General features: G+C 39.3%; 1 protein-coding gene across 3 annotated transcripts; it reads right to left on the reverse strand.

Annotated features, from left to right (window-relative positions):
* Positions 1 to 604: 604 nt before the first annotated feature.
* On the reverse strand, positions 605 to 13,225 carry LOC133537303 (glyoxalase domain-containing protein 4-like). Of its 3 annotated transcripts, none has more exons than XM_061878317.1 (10): positions 13,088 to 13,225; positions 12,915 to 13,018; positions 10,662 to 10,711; positions 9,050 to 9,170; positions 8,839 to 8,983; positions 8,630 to 8,766; positions 1,274 to 1,360; positions 1,091 to 1,204; positions 936 to 1,022; positions 605 to 857 (listed from the first exon to the last, which is right to left on the reverse strand). In XM_061878317.1, the coding sequence occupies exons 2-10, from the start codon at positions 12,996 to 12,998 to the stop codon at positions 792 to 794; spliced, it is 891 nt and encodes a 296-aa protein (XP_061734301.1). In that variant the 5' UTR covers positions 12,999 to 13,018; positions 13,088 to 13,225; the 3' UTR covers positions 605 to 791. The 3 variants fall into 3 exon arrangements, with proteins under 3 accessions (XP_061734301.1, XP_061734302.1, XP_061734300.1); XM_061878318.1 differs by having other exon boundaries at positions 12,915 to 12,967; positions 13,088 to 13,145; XM_061878316.1 differs by having other exon boundaries at positions 12,915 to 13,144.
* Positions 13,226 to 16,219: the final 2,994 nt, after the last annotated feature.

Genomic DNA, 16,219 nt, shown 5'->3' on the forward strand with positions numbered 1-16,219 from the left:
CTCCCCCCTGATGATTTTAGCTTGTCCTGAACAATTTGGAGCTAATCCTCCTTTTTCTTTGTCCCATTTAAAGCAGCAGTTACATTGGCAGCAAAACAGGCCCAGAGCATAATACTACCACCACCATGCTTGACGGTAGGCTTGGTGTTCCTGGGATTAAAGGCCTCACCTTTCCTCCTCCAAACATATTGCTGGGTATTGTGGCCAAACAGCTCCATTTTTCCTTCATCTGTCATCACATGGACACAGATAAGACCTTCTGGAGGAAAGTTCTGTGGTCAGATGGAACACAAGGCAGTGTTTGAGGAAGGCCCCAGCACCATCAAAGAGTTTAAAGCTTCTATCAGAGTGAAACCAAGCAGTTAGCACATCTTTAGGAAGTCTAGACCAGTGCCCTATGCCCTCCGAGAACTAGTAAAAAAAGAACTAGACAGGCTGGAAAGAATGGGCATTATATCCAAAACAGATCGGAGTGAGTGGGCGTCGTTATTTCCAGCGGATAATAGCATTAACAATAATATTTGTAAAATATTATTGTTAATGCACACGTTAAAAGTGCAGTTTCATTGTTGACCATGTGCGTTTATTAAAAAGAAGAATGAAGTTTATGGCAAGCAGCAAAATATTGGTTTATTTAAACAATTGTGACTAAAATATGCATTGAAACTATGATGTTATTATTGATTACTTCATGAATCAAACAAACTAATTGACATGCCACTCAATTACTAAATATGTGCAACAACAGTACAATGCACTTTAAGAAAGAGTTGACAGTTTTGAAGTCAGTCTCATGCAGCAGCTTTCTGTCTGTTGTGCTTGGCAAACCACTCATTGCTTTTGTCGTCAGCCATCGCCTGGGAAATGAAATGAGACGTGTGCAGTGAGTGGCAAAAATGATCATCTGGCAAATGAAGCGCTGCAGCATCACCGACCTTTTCAAGCAACTCCTTGCCTTTGGGGTCCACTGTGGAAAGCTCTCGGAATGCTTCATCTCCTACGAAGCAAATCTCATGGCCATCCTGATGAAGGGAAATATAGTTCCCTTTGTTCCTCTACACAAAGCTTGTCATGTGTGAAATATACTTACAGGGTCAGCCAAAATAACAACTTCCACGGTGGCTTTCCCAGGTGTGTCCAGGCTGACTAAAGGTGTGAGAATTTTCTGACTTTCCTTTTTCATCATGGCTTCAAGGTCAGTAAGCTATGGAATGATTGGAATGAGTTCTGACAAAATGTTACTAACAATCAACAATAAACACAAATACTTTACCTGATCCCTGGGGCATGAAAATGCAATCCTTCCAAACGCTGTGCCATGGTCTACGGTGCCAATGATGTTGTGAAGCTCCAGTTTACACTGCAGAAGTGAACACAGCCCTCAGATTTCATGTTTGTATTGCAGTAAAACTTCTCAAAGGACAATATACAACTTGTGTACAGCTTGTCAAGTGTGCACCACCACTAATATCCAAGTTTCCTTCTAAAGAATGACTGACGTGACAATTATTCTTGCCATCGCCAAGTTGGCTGGAGCAGCAGCAGATCAAATGAATGGTTTTAAAGTTTATTGCACATTCTAATCTCAGGAATATTGAACAAAACAGCACTAAACTTAATCTATTGCATTAGGGCTGTCAAAATTAATGTGTTAACTCATGTGATTAATCAGAAAATATTAGCACATTTATCACGTCCACACTTAGATTATTCATGCAATTTATTTCTACCATAGAGCAGGGGTGTCAAACTCATTTTAGATGGGGGGCTACATGGAGGAAAAATCTACTCCCAAGTGGGCCGGACTGGTAAAATCCCTGCACGATAACTTAAAAATAAAGACACCCTCAGATTGTTTTCAGTGTTTAAAAATGGAAGAAGCACTTTCTGAAAATGTAGAAATCATAATGTTGTTGTTTTTTTACACTTACATGTTGCGGTTAATAGTATTCTATCTTTATTTGTCCTTATTTGAATTTTCTGAATAAATGATGTACATCACTCAACTTAATGATGTTCATTTTCAATCAATCAAGATAAAAAAATATTAAAATCAAATTACAGTATGTAGTTTGATCATTTTCCTCGATTGATGTACTAAAATCATGTGGTCTATTTTGTACATATGTACCATCATCTACAGCAGGGGTCACCAACCTTTACCACTCAAAGAGACATTTTGACCCGTTTCACAAAATAAAGAATACTACGGGAGCCACAAGACTCTTTTGAAATAAAAGAAAAATAAAACAGCGTACAAAGTTTTTTTTGTCTTGTGCTATGTATTAACCAGCGGTCTCAGACACACGGCCCGAACCTTAATGTGAAAATGTAATATTAGTGCGGCCCGCAAGTTTTATTTGAATGCCGCTTGACATCACATTTGCCAACCATCTCAAGCTTTCCGGGAGACTACCGAGTTTCAGAGCAACCATTCTCTCGACTGTCTGCAGGTTTTCACCCAAACAACAATAATAAGGGCGTGCTGCAATGACAATGCGTTTAGCGCCCTCTACAACCGTCACAAACAGCTTACCAGCCCGTTCACATGTTGTATGAGGCTTCTGGAGACACACATAAGCAACTGCAAGGCATACTTGGTCAACAGCCATACAGGTTACACTGAGGGTTGTGACTTTAGCACTCTTACTAATAATATGCACCACACTGTGAAACCACACCAAACAAGAATGACAAACACATTTTGGGAAAACATCCGCACTGTAACACAACATAAACACAACAGAACAAATACCCAGAATCCCATGTATCCCAAACTATTCTGGGCTACATTATACACCCCCGCTACCACCAAACCCAGCCCCCCCAACCCCCGCCCACCTCAACCGACGCTCTTTTAGGTTAATGGCTGTACAGTCCGTGATCAGATCAATGACCACATCAGTACAAATATGAGCGAGGAGACTGACTGTTGTCCTTGCTGGCAAATTTCACTCCAAAACAACCTGAAATAACTTTAGATAAAACTGTCACCGAGTTTTGTGCAAATAAATGACATGTGTTGGAGCCAAATGTCCTCATTAGTTTGTATTGTTTTTCTTTTCTTTCCTCTAATTGATTGCTGGCCTCTGTTCATGCGGAATTTCCTTTTCGGCAGATTACTCCGCCCACCTCCTCTTGAGAACCAGGAAATGTTGACAGGGATGGGACCGTTGCTATGGTGCGGTTACCATGGTAACTTCATTTAATTGGACCACATAACTTTCCTCTCGAACATGGGTGTCAAACGTACGGCCCGCGAACAGGTTTTATCCAGCCCGAGGGATAAGTTTTATTTATTTTATTTTTTTAATTAAATCAACATGAAAATACACAAGACACACTTTCAATTAGTGCATCGACCCCCCCCCAAAAAAAACCTCCCTCCCCCATTCACACTCATTCACACCCACTCACACAAAAAAGGGGTTGTTTCTTTCTGCTACCAAAATTCTGGTTCCCACAACATAGATAACACAGTCTGCAAGGGACACACATGATTGTCTGCACCGCCGGTCCACTAACATTATCATTAATTACTATTTTTTATGTAATTGTTTTTCTAATATTTTACTTTCCTTTTTATCTAAGAAAATGTTTGGTTTTGTTTTTTATTTATCTGATTTTATTTTATTTATAAAATAAAAAGGACCTTATCTTCACCAGACCAGGTTGCGGGATGAGTTTGCTAAATATAAAAATAGCCGAAATTTTTGAATGAAAGAAACGGCTGTTCTAAATGTGTCCACTAGATGTCACAATAGCAATTCTGTGTATCTTTGTAGATCAGGGGTCGGCAACCCGCGGCTGCGGAGCCGCATGCGGCTCTTTGATCACTCTGATGTGGCTCACCTGCATACTTTCCGACCCTCAAGATTTTTCCGGGAGGTTGTCCGGATTTCAGTGCCTTTGCCAGAAATATTCCTGGGCTAACATTCTCTGGTTTTCACCCGCATAACTATTTTCAGGGCGAGTTGTGGTGACAATGCTTTTAACGTTCTCTAAAACATATCGTCACGCCCACCTTCACGCCATGCTATCTGTGTGCCGGCCGATCACATGTAGCATGCGACCCCTGCTAGCACACAACATCGACTGCAAGGCATACTTGGTCAACAGCCACACAGGTTATACTGATGGTTGTGATATAAACAACTTTAACACTCTTACTATTATGCGCCACACTGTGAATCCACACCAAACAAGAATGACAAACACATTTCGGGAGAACATCCACACTGTAACACAACATAAACACATCAGAACTAATACCCAGAATCCCATGCATCCCTAACTCTTCCGGGCTACATTATACACCCCCGCTACCACAAAACCCTGCCCACCTCAACCGACGCACGGAGGATGTTCTCCCGAAATGTGTTTGTCATTCTTGTTTGGTGTGGGTTCACAGTGTGGCGCATATTAGTGAGAGTGTTAAAGTTGTTTAAACGGGCACCCTCAAGGTGACCTGTATGGCTGTTGAACAAGTATGCCTTGCAGTCACTTACGTGTCTGCAGTAACCACAATCAACATGTGACTGGGCTGGCAAGCTGTTAGCACAGGTTGTAGGGGGGCCTTAAAGGTTCCACCATCATAGCAGGCCCTTATTATTGTTGCCAGGGTGAAAACCAGCAGACATTCGCGAGAATAGATGCTCTGAAATTCGAAAGTCTCCCAGAAAAATTAGGAGGGTTGGCATGTGTGATGCTGTCAAGCGGCATTCATATAAATCTTGCGGGCCGCACTAACGTTACATTTTCATATTAAGGTGCGGGCCGTGTGTCTGAGACCCCTGGTTTATACATAGCACAAAGCAAAAAAAAAACTCTATGCATCCATCCATCCATCCATTTTCTACCGCTTATTCGCTTTCGGGGTCGCGGGGGGCGCTGGCGCCTATCTCAGCTACTGTATGCAGTGTTATTTCATTTTAAATTTCAAATGAGTTTTGTGGCTCCCATTGTTTTCTTTATTTTGTGACACGGGTCAAAATGGCTCTTTAAAGGTTGCCAACCCCTGTTGTAAATGATGGTACACATGGAAGAAAAAGAAGAACACATATTAATGCAGCAGTCGAGGAAAATTAGCAAACTACATAAATAACATCCTGTAATTTGATGTTGATATTTTATTATCTTGATGGATTGAAAATTAACAGCAATGAGTTGACTGATGAACATTATTACATCATTTCTTCAGAAAGTATAAATAACAACAAATAAAGATAGAATACTATTAACCACAACATGTAAGTGTAAAAAACCCCCAACAACATTATGATTTGAAACATTTTAGAATGTACTTGTTCTATTTTTAAACAACAACAAAAAACAATCCGAAGTTGTCTCAGTTTTTAAGTTATCGTGCCGTGATTTTACCAGTCCGGCCCACTTGGGAGTAGATTTTTCTCCAAGTGGCCCCCCATCTAAAATGAGTTTGACACCCCTGCTCTAAAAGGTCTTATCTGTGTCCATGTGATGACAGATGAAACAAAAATGGAGCTGTTTGGCCACAATACCCAGCAATATGGGGCAGAAAAGGTGAGGCCTTTAATCCCAGAAACACCATTCCTACCGTCAAGCATGGTGGTGGTAGTATTATGCTCTGGGCCCGTTTTGCTGCCAATGTAACTGCTGCTTTAAATGGGACAATGAAAAAGGAGGATTAGCTCCAAATTGTTCAGGACAAGCTCAAATCATCAGGGGGGAGGTTGGGTCTTGGGCACAGTTGGGTGTTCCAACAGGACAATGACCCCAAACACACCTCAAAAGTGGTAAAGGAATGGCTAAATTAGGGTTGGGCGATATATTGTGGGTTTGTCTCTGTGCGATACAGAAAAAGAATATATGGTGATATTGGAGTATACCTTCTCATGCAGTTGCTTTTAGCTGCAGGCATTACACTACAGGCTCTTCTCACTCTTTCCTGTCTCTGCTTCTCACAGAGACGTAAAACAAGCGCACCTTCTTACATACGTCACATACTGTCGTGTCATATGCCCTCACCCAGCAGAGAGGAAGCGGCATGGGTCAAGTTAGCTGTAGAGGAGCGGTGCGAGTGGTAATACGAGAGAGAAAAGGTGCCAATCTGGTAACAAATGAAGGAATAATTATTTCCCAAGAAAAACAGCAGGGGGTCCATCGTGTGGCGGTGGTTTGGCTTCAAGCGAGAAGATGTTGAACAGACAACTGTAATATGTCAAGTATGCGGCAAACCAGTGCTTGAAACTCCACATGTCAACATCTCCGGCCGGTGCCACATCAACAAAATGCCGAAGCAACCAGCGCTGACCCAATTGAGCCTGGTGTCTCTCATGTCCACATCAACACTGTATGAAAAAGTAGTCAACAACAGAAGTAGATAACGTCTGCAGGAACCTACCACATAGTGAAGGACATACACTATTTGATTTCCTATTATGCAGCTCATTTTTATTTGACACTTATTGAAATATCTTGTGTGACATCATGCACAAAAGTGCACTTTATTTGTTTGAAACTATTGTAGTGGTGTTCTGTACAAAAAGTGCACTTTAATTGAGTGTTGTTTTGATATGTCATCTTAGTGACATCATGCACAAAAGTGCACTCATAGCTTGTTTTAAAATGTCTCTGACAATCTTGCACTTTGTTTGGAAATGACATGAATGTTTGTGCCACTGTGCCAATAACTGTTTCATAAATACACTTTTAGTTGTGATTTGTTTGGAAATGACATGAATGTTTGTGCCACTGTGCCAATAACTGTTTCATAAATACACTTTTAGTTGTGATTTCCTTCTCTGCATGAAAGTTTAAAAGTAGCATATATGAATGCAGTATGAAGAAGAATGTTTGAATGTAGACACATAGAATCATCATACTGCTGTCATTATATGCATCAAGTGTTCATTCAAGGCCAAGGCAACATATCCACATATATATGCTGTATGGTCACATGACCTAAACATATCCACATATATATGCTGTATGCTCACATGACCTAAACATATCCACATATATATGGTGTATGGTCACATGACCTAAACATATCCACATATATATGCTGTATGCTCACATGACCTAAACATATCCACATATATATGGTGTATGCTCACATGACCTAAACATATCCACATATGTATGCTGTATGCTCACATGACCTAAACATATCCACATATATATGCTGTATGGTCACATGACCTAAACATATCCACATATATATGCTGTATGCTCACATGACCTAAACATATCCACATATATATGGTGTATGCTCACATGACCTAAACATATCCACATATATATGCTGTATGGTCACATGACCTAAACATATCCACATATATATTCTGTATGCTCACATGACCTAAACATATCCACATATATATGCTGTATGCTCACATGGCCTAAACATATCCACATATATATGCTGTATGCTCACATGACCTAAACATATCCACATATATATGCTGTATGCTCACATGACCTAAACATATCCACATATATATGGTGTATGCTCACATGACCTAAACATATCCACATATATATGCTGTATGCTCACATGACCTAAACATATCCACATATATATCCTGTATGGTCACATGACCTAAACATATCCACATATATATGGTGTATGCTCACATGACCTAAACATATCCACATATATATGGTGTATGCTCACATGACCTAAACATATCCACATATATATGCTGTATGCTCACATGACCTAAACATATCCACATATATATCCTGTATGGTCACATGACCTAAACATCCACATATATATGCTGTATGGTCACATGACCTAAACATATCCACATATATATGGTGTATGCTCACATGACCTAAACATATCCACATATATATGCTGTATGCTCACATGACCTAAACATATCCACATATATATGCTGTATGCTCACATGACCTAAACATATCCACATATATATGCTGTATGGTCACATGACCTAAACATATCCACATATATATGCTGTATGCTCACATGACCTAAACATATCCACATATATATGCTGTATGCTCACATGACCTAAACATATCCACATATATATGCTGTATGCTCACATGACCTAAACATATCCACATATATATGCTGTATGCTCACATGACCTAAACATATCCACATATATATGCTGTATGCTCACATGACCTAAACATATCCACATATATATGTATATATATATGAATGTATATATATGAATGTATATATATATGTATATACATACATATATATATATATATATATATATATATATATATATATATATATATATATATATATGTATATACATACATATATATATATATATACATACATATATATATATATATACATACATATATATATATATATATATATATATATATATATATATATATATATATATATATATATATATGTATATATATATGAATGTATATATATGAATGTATATATATATGTATATACATACATATATATATATATATATATATATATATATATGTATATATATATGAATGTATATATATGAATGTATATATATATGTATATACATACATATATATATATATATATATATATGTCTTTTTTTGCTTTATCCTCCTCTTTTGTTCTGGCACACAACTGCCGTCTACCATAGTTTGGACTTTGACTTACCCCAGTGTCTCCAAATCCCAGCAACACGGTCTTCTTTTCATCACTTCTTTCTATCACTGTCATTCCTAGCAGTGCAGACCAGAAGTGGGTCGACCTCGAGAGGTCTGAAACTCCAAGGCAAACCTTTTGCACAGGGTCTGTGGCAGGGTCATTCATGCAATAAGGTCAACAACCAAAACAAAACAAAGAAAAAGCCTGTGACTCGTCACCTTTGTGAGGCTGCTCTTGGTCCACCAGGTAGAAGGGATAACCACCTGGAGCTTGGGTCAGGTACAGGCCGTCTTTTACCTGAGTCAGAGGCCATCCCAGACGTTTGGCATTGCTCACAGCTTTGCTGGACTGCAGGGTTAGCCCCTGCAAACAAACACAAACAAACACATCAATGTCGGACCATGCTTGTCACACATTATCCAACCATACCAAGAAATCATTTCCAAGTTGATATTCAGCCACCCCATAATTGTAAGTGAGCTCAGCCACAAAGTGTTCATCCTCTGGACCGAAGCCAACCATAGTCTTGCTCCATTTGGCATCGTAAGGTCTGTGTGAAGACAAGGATAACATATTCATTATTATGTCTTGTCTCATTACTGTAACCTATTATTTATTTTCATGTGTGTATATATATATATATATATATATATATATATATATATATATACACATACATATATATATATACCTATAGTGTCTCACCTGCACTTTAAGGTTTTACAACTTAGGTATTAAATACTAAAGGGTCCATCTTGCTGATTGTATTGTACCATGTGTGCCTTCAAAGAACTGCAGCTTATTAGTGATTCCCAGAGCCCAAAAAAAGTCTGCGGGCTATAGAGTGTTTTCTATTGGGGCTCCAGTACTCTGGAATGTTCTAGCAGTAACAGTTAGAGATGCTACCTCAGTAGAAACATTTAAGTCCCATCTTAAAACTCATTTGTATACTCTAGCCTTTAAATAGACCCCCTTTTAGACCAGTTGATCTGCCGTCTCTTTTCTACTCTGCCCCCCTCTCCTGCATGGAGAGGTTATTAGCTGACCACAGACGAGGCGCTAGCTGTTCAAAGTCAGCACCCAGGGTGGACCTCTCATCTGTGCATCAGTTGGTGATGTCTATGTGCTGCTGACCTGTCTCCACTCAAGGTGATCTCCTGCTGGTCCACTATGGACTGGACTCTCACTATTATGTTGGATCCACTATGGACTGGACTCTAACTATTATGTTAGATCCACTATGGACTGGACTCTAACACTATTATGTTGGAACCACTATGGACTGGACTCTAACTATTATGTTGGATCCACTATGGACTGGACTCTCACTATTATGTTAGATCCACTATGGACTGGACTCTCACTATTATGTTAGATCCACTATGGACTGGACTCTCACTATTATGTTAGATCCACTATGGACTGGACTCTCACACTATTATGTTAGATCCACTATGGACTGGACTCTCACTATTATGTTAGAACCACTATGGACTAGACTCTCACTATTATGTTAGATCCACTATGGACTGGACTCTCACACTATTATGTTAGATCCACTATGGACTGGACTCTCACTATTATGTTAGATCCACTATGGACTGGACTCTCACACTATTATGTTAGATCCACTATGGACTGGACTCTCACACTATTATGTTAGATCCACTATGGACTGGACTCTCACTATTATGTTAGATCCACTATGGACTAGACTCTCACACTATTATGTTAGATCCACTATGGACTGGACTCTCACACTATTATGTTAGATCCACTATGGACTGGACTCTCACACTATTATGTTAGATCCACTATGGACTGGACTCTCACACTATGAACTAGATCCACTCCACCACGTCCATTGCACCTGTTATCCCATTTGGTTGAGTTTTTCCTTGGCCTGATTTGGGATCTGAGCCCAGGATGTGGTTGTGGCTTGTGCAGCCCTTTGAGACACTTGTGATTAAGGGCTATATAAGTAAACTTTGATTGATTGATTGATTGACATATTGAAGTAACAAACTCAGGAGTGACTCACCCATTGCATGTTGCTTTGCAGCCTTCATCAAACTCCTCATGGCGCAAAACCTGTCATCATAAGAAGGTGACAGAGGATCTAGTTGAGTATAGAAGCCTCACATTAAACCATGTGGGGTAAGACCAGAGAGTGCTGGTTGTACATCATGATGTGGAAAGAGAGTGGTGGTTGTACATCATGATGTGGAAAGAGAGTGCTGGTTGTACATCATGATGTGGAAAGAGAGTGCTGGTTGTACATCATGATGTGGAAAGAGAGTCCTGGTTGTACATCATGATGTGGAAAGAGAGTGCTAGTTGTACATCATGATGTGGAAAGAGAGTGCTGGTTGTACATCTTGATGTGGAAAGAGAGTGGTGGTTGTACATCATGATGTGGAAAGAGAGTGCTGGTTGTACATCATGATGTGGAAAGAGAGTGCTGGTTGTACATCATGATGTGGAAAGAGAGTGCTGGTTGTACATCTTGATGTGGAAAGAGAGTGGTGGTTGTACATCATGATGTGGAAAGAGAGTGTTGGTTGTACATCATGATGTGGAAAGAGAGTGCTGGTTGTACATCATGATGTGGAAAGAGAGTGGTGGTTGTACATCATGATGTGGAAAGAGAGTGGTGGTTGTACATCATGATGTGGAAAGAGAGTGGTGGTTGTACATCATGATGTGGAAAGAGAGAGCTGGTTGTACATCATGATGTGGAAAGAGAGTGCTGGTTGTACATCATGATGTGGAAAGAGAGTGCTGGTTGTACATCATGATGTGGAAAGAGAGTGCTGGTTGTACATCATGATGTGGAAAGAGAGTGCTGGTTGTACATCATGATGTGGAAAGAGAGTGCTGGTTGTACATCATGATGTGGAAAGAGAGTGCTGGTTGTACATCATGATGTGGAAAGAGAGTGCTGGTTGTACATCATGATGTGGAAAGAGAGTGCTGGTTGTACATCTTGATGTGGAAAGAGAGTGGTGGTTGTACATCATGATGTGGAAAGAGAGTGCTGGTTGTACATCATGATGTGGAAAGAGAGTGCTGGTTGTACATCATGATGTGGAAAGAGAGTGCTGGTTGTCCATCTTGATGTGGAAAGAGAGTGGTGGTTGTACATCATGATGTGGAAAGAGAGTGTTGGTTGTACATCATGATGTGGAAAGAGAGTGGTGGTTGTACATCATTATGTGGAAAGAGAGTGCTGGTTGTACATCATGATGTGGAAAGAGAGTGGTGGTTGTACATCATGATGTGGAAAGAGAGTGGTGGTTGTACATCATGATGTGGAAAGAGAGTGGTGGTTGTACATCATGATGTGGAAAGAGAGTGCTGGTTGTACATCATGATGTGGAAAGAGAGTGCTGGTTGTACATCATGATGTGGAAAGAGAGTGCTGGTTGTACATATTGATGTGGAAAGAGAGTGGTGGTTGTACATCATGATGTGGAAAGAGAGTGCTGGTTGTACATCATGATGTGGAAAGAGAGTGCTGGTTGTACATCATGATGTGGAAAGAGAGTGCTGGTTGTCCATCTTGATGTGGAAAGAGAGTGGTGGTTGTACATCATGATGTGGAAAGAGAGTGTTGGTTGTACATCATGATGTGGAAAGAGAGTGGTGGTTGTACATCATTATGTGGAAAGAGAGTGGTGGTTGTACATCATGATGTGGAAAGAGAGTGGTGGTTGTACATCATGATGTGGAAAGAGAGTGGTGGTTGTACATCATGATGTGGAAAGAGAGTGGTGGTTGTACATCATGATGTGGAAAGAGAGTGGTGGTTGTACATCATGATGTGGAAAGAGAGTGGTGGTTGTACATCATGATGTGGAAAGAGAGTGGTGGTTGTACATCATGATGTGGAAAGAGAGTGGTGGTTGTACATCATGATGTGGGAAGAGAGTGCTGGTTGTACATCATGATGTGGAAAGAGAGTGGTGGTTGTACATCATGATGTGGAAAGAGAGTGGTGGTTGTACATCATGATGTGGAAAGAGAGTGGTGGTTGTACATCATGATGTGGAAAGAGAGTGCTGGTTGTACATCATGATGTGGAAAGAGAGTGGTGGTTGTACATCATGATGTGGAAAGAGAGTGGTGGTTGTACATCATGATGTGGAAAGAGAGTGGTGGTTGTACATCATGATGTGGAAAGAGAGTGGTGGTTGTACATCATGATGTGGAAAGAGAGTGGTGGTTGTACATCATGATGTGGAAAGAGAGTGGTGGTTGTACATCATGATGTGGAAATAAGATAATAACTTACCTTCATGCCGAGGACATCGCGGTAGAATGTAGCAGTTTTGTTTCGGTCACCAACTTTAAAAACAAAATGCAACGCCCGCCTCATTTTTCTTGCGCAAACTTGACCTTCAATATAATTAATAGTATTGTTATTATTATTATGATTCTTATTGTTATGATGTGTAGGCTGCTCACGTGAATTCTAATCCACTTCCTTGTTGATCGATTGTTCTGGTGTCGATTAACAGCAAACCATAGCGATCCATCCATTTTACTACCGCTTGTCCCATATCAAAACGCAATATCAAACTGCTGATCATAGTAATGTTTTCAAAACACATAAAAAACATTAGATGCATTTGTGTTAGTCAAATACTTGACGTTATTTGGTCATCGGCGTCGAATAAAATACAGCTAGAACGTATAACTAATGTACTGTACTGCCGCTGTCTACAGGGGGCGCTATTAGTCTGCACTCGATAAATACATACTTACGCCGAGCGAAGAAGACATAAATGGCAAAAAGGCGATGTACATGAAACACACGAGTTGCATTAAATATTATTATTATTATTACTATTACTATTGTTATTATTATTATTATTATTATTATTATGTGATAGGCTCATCACGTGAGTTCTACTCCACATCCTTGTTGATCGATTGCTCTGGTGTCGATTAACTGCAAAACACATCAAAACGCAATATGAAACTGCTGATCATAGTAATGTTTTCAAAACACACACACACAAAAAAATAGATGTACTTGTGTTAGTTAAGTACTTGACGTTATCTGGTCATCACCGTTGAATAAAATACAGCTAGAAGTTAACTAATGTACTGCAACGACCTGCTGATGTTGTGTTCTTTAGGAGTGATCTTCAGAATTCCTACTGTATTGAACGTTGAATGCCTGAAGGTGATTGGTGAAGAAGGAGGAAGTGTTGTTGTTGCGGAAATGAGAAACGAGGACAGACGTGCTTGTGAAGGGAACACAAGATAAGTTGCGCTGTGTTAGATAAGTTGCTCAATAAAAACACAAGATAAGTTGCGCTGTGTTAGATAAGTTGCTCAATAAAAGTTTGAAAAAGAGCGTCAGACTTTGCGTGCACTTCTTCTGGACGCCACAGTTCTGTACTGCCGCTATCTACAGGGGGCGCTATAAGTATGCAGGTGATAAATACATACTTACGGCAAGCGAAGAAGACATAAATGGAAAAAAGGCGATCGATGTACATGAAATACACGAGTTGCCTTAATTATTATTACTATTATTATTATTATTATTATTATTATCATTATCATCATCATTATCATCATCATCATCAACATCAACATCAACATCATCATCATCATCATTATTATTATCAACATCATCATCATTATTATTATCATCAACATCATCATCATTCACACACTAGGGCCAATTTAGTGTTGCCAATCAACCTATCCCCAGGTGCATGTCTTTGGAAGTGGGAGGAAGCCGGAGTACCCGGAGGGAACCCACGCATTCACGGGGAGAACATGCAAACTCCACACAGAAAGATCCCGAGCCTGGATTTGAACCCAGGACTGCAGGACCTTCGTATTGTGAGGCAGACGCACTAACCCCTCTGCCACCGTGAACACTAAATTGGCCCTAGTGTGTGAATGTTGTCTGTCTATCTGTGTTGGCCCTGCGATGAGGTGGCGACTTGTCCAGGGTGTACCCCGCCTTCCGCCCGATTGTAGCTGAGATAGGCGCCAGCGCCCCCCGCGACCCCAAAAGGTAATAAGCGGTAGAAAAAATGGATCATCATCATTATTATTATTATTATTATTATCAACATCATCATCAACATCATTATTATTATCATTATTATTATTATTATTATTATTATTATCATTATTATTATTATTATTATTATTATTATTATTATTATTACGCGGTAGGCTCATCACGAGTTCTACTCCACTCCCTTGTTGATCGATTGCTCTGGTGTTGATTAACTGCAAAACACATCAAAACGCACTATCAAACTGCTGATCTTAGTGATGTTTTCAAAACACACACACACAAAACAATTAGATGTATTTGTGTTAGCAAGTACTTGATGTTATTTGGTCATCAGCGTTGAATAAAATACAGCTAGAGTGTAACTAATGAAAAATGGCCATAATAGATCAGGTTTTTGAGGTTCAGAAAAGTAACTTTCTAGTTGCTAACATTTATGGATACAACTCGGTGCCTGACAATACTATTTTATTCTATGAAGTGCAAAATAAAATTCTACACTGGCTTGCCAAATTTCCAAATGCTTATATTGTGGGATGTGACTTAAATGTAGTGTCACTGACAATCACTTGATAAATAGATGAGCACCAGGCTCTCAAAGTAATGTCAGCTCAAATCTAAAGTTACTGATGCAAAGGCTTGGTTTAATTGATGCATGGAGATGTAAAAATCCTAATAAGACATCCTTTACCCGGTCTAATAAGTCAGGCTCAAGAAGGTCTAGAATAGAAATGTGGTTCATTTCTAAATCACTGCAAAACTGTGTTACTGTTCAAATTCTCTCCTCTCCTTTGACTGATCATGGAGTTATTCAGATTCACATCTCTTTACATCCCTCTCACAATCCTTCAAAAAGATCATACTGGAAACTCAACAGTTCAGTTTTATGTCATGAAGCAGTTAAAATGAGGATTAAATATTTAATATACTTTTTTTTTCTTAATAAAGCCAAAACCCAAAACAATTATACTAATTGGGAACTCCTTAAATATGAGGTAGGTACATTTATTAGAAAATATTGCAGCAATCTATCTGAGAATAAGTGCTCTGAGGAAGAAAATCATTACTGCATGATCCTCTTTATGTCCAGATAATATGTCAGCAGAAGAAAAAGAAAGTCTCTTAGAAAACCAAAATAAATGAGACAAAGTGTATCAATTAAAAGCAGAATGAGCCTTTGTAAGATCTAGAAAACAATGGCTGGAGGAAGGTGGACAAAATTCCACGTATTTCTTTGGTTTAGAAAGATGTCAGCCTCAAACCAACACCATTGATCAATAGAAAATAAACAATGTGGTTTGCAATCATGCAAAACAGTTTGCAAATTTTTGTTGTCAATTTTACAAACCATGATGCAATATTCAATACTGTGAAAGTGATGATGCTCTTAAGTTTATGGACGCCTTAACTGAAACTAAATCAATCAGCACAGCTGACCAAGTATTCTGTGAGCGTCCAATCTGTCTCAAGGAAGTAGTGGAAGCAATCAATTAATAGTTTAAAAAATAACAAATCTCCTGGAGTGGATGGTATTACATCTGAATTCTATCATA

This window comes from Nerophis ophidion, linkage group LG18 (assembly GCF_033978795.1).
Source record: "Nerophis ophidion isolate RoL-2023_Sa linkage group LG18, RoL_Noph_v1.0, whole genome shotgun sequence".
NCBI classification, from domain to species: domain Eukaryota; kingdom Metazoa; phylum Chordata; class Actinopteri; order Syngnathiformes; family Syngnathidae; genus Nerophis; species Nerophis ophidion.

Bases quoted from the DNA above. Each gene is read 5' to 3' on its own strand.
- LOC133537303 (XM_061878317.1), bottom strand. From the start codon at position 12,998: ATGAGGCGGGCGTTGCATTTTGTTTTTAAAGTTGGTGACCGAAACAAA. The intron at 8,984-9,049 runs GTATGGTTGGAT...GTTTGTTTGCAG, and splicing joins AACTTGGAAATGATTTCTTG to GGGCTAACCCTGCAGTCCAG. The intron at 8,767-8,838 runs GTGACGAGTCAC...ACCCTGCCACAG, and splicing joins CCAAGAGCAGCCTCACAAAG to ACCCTGTGCAAAAGGTTTGC.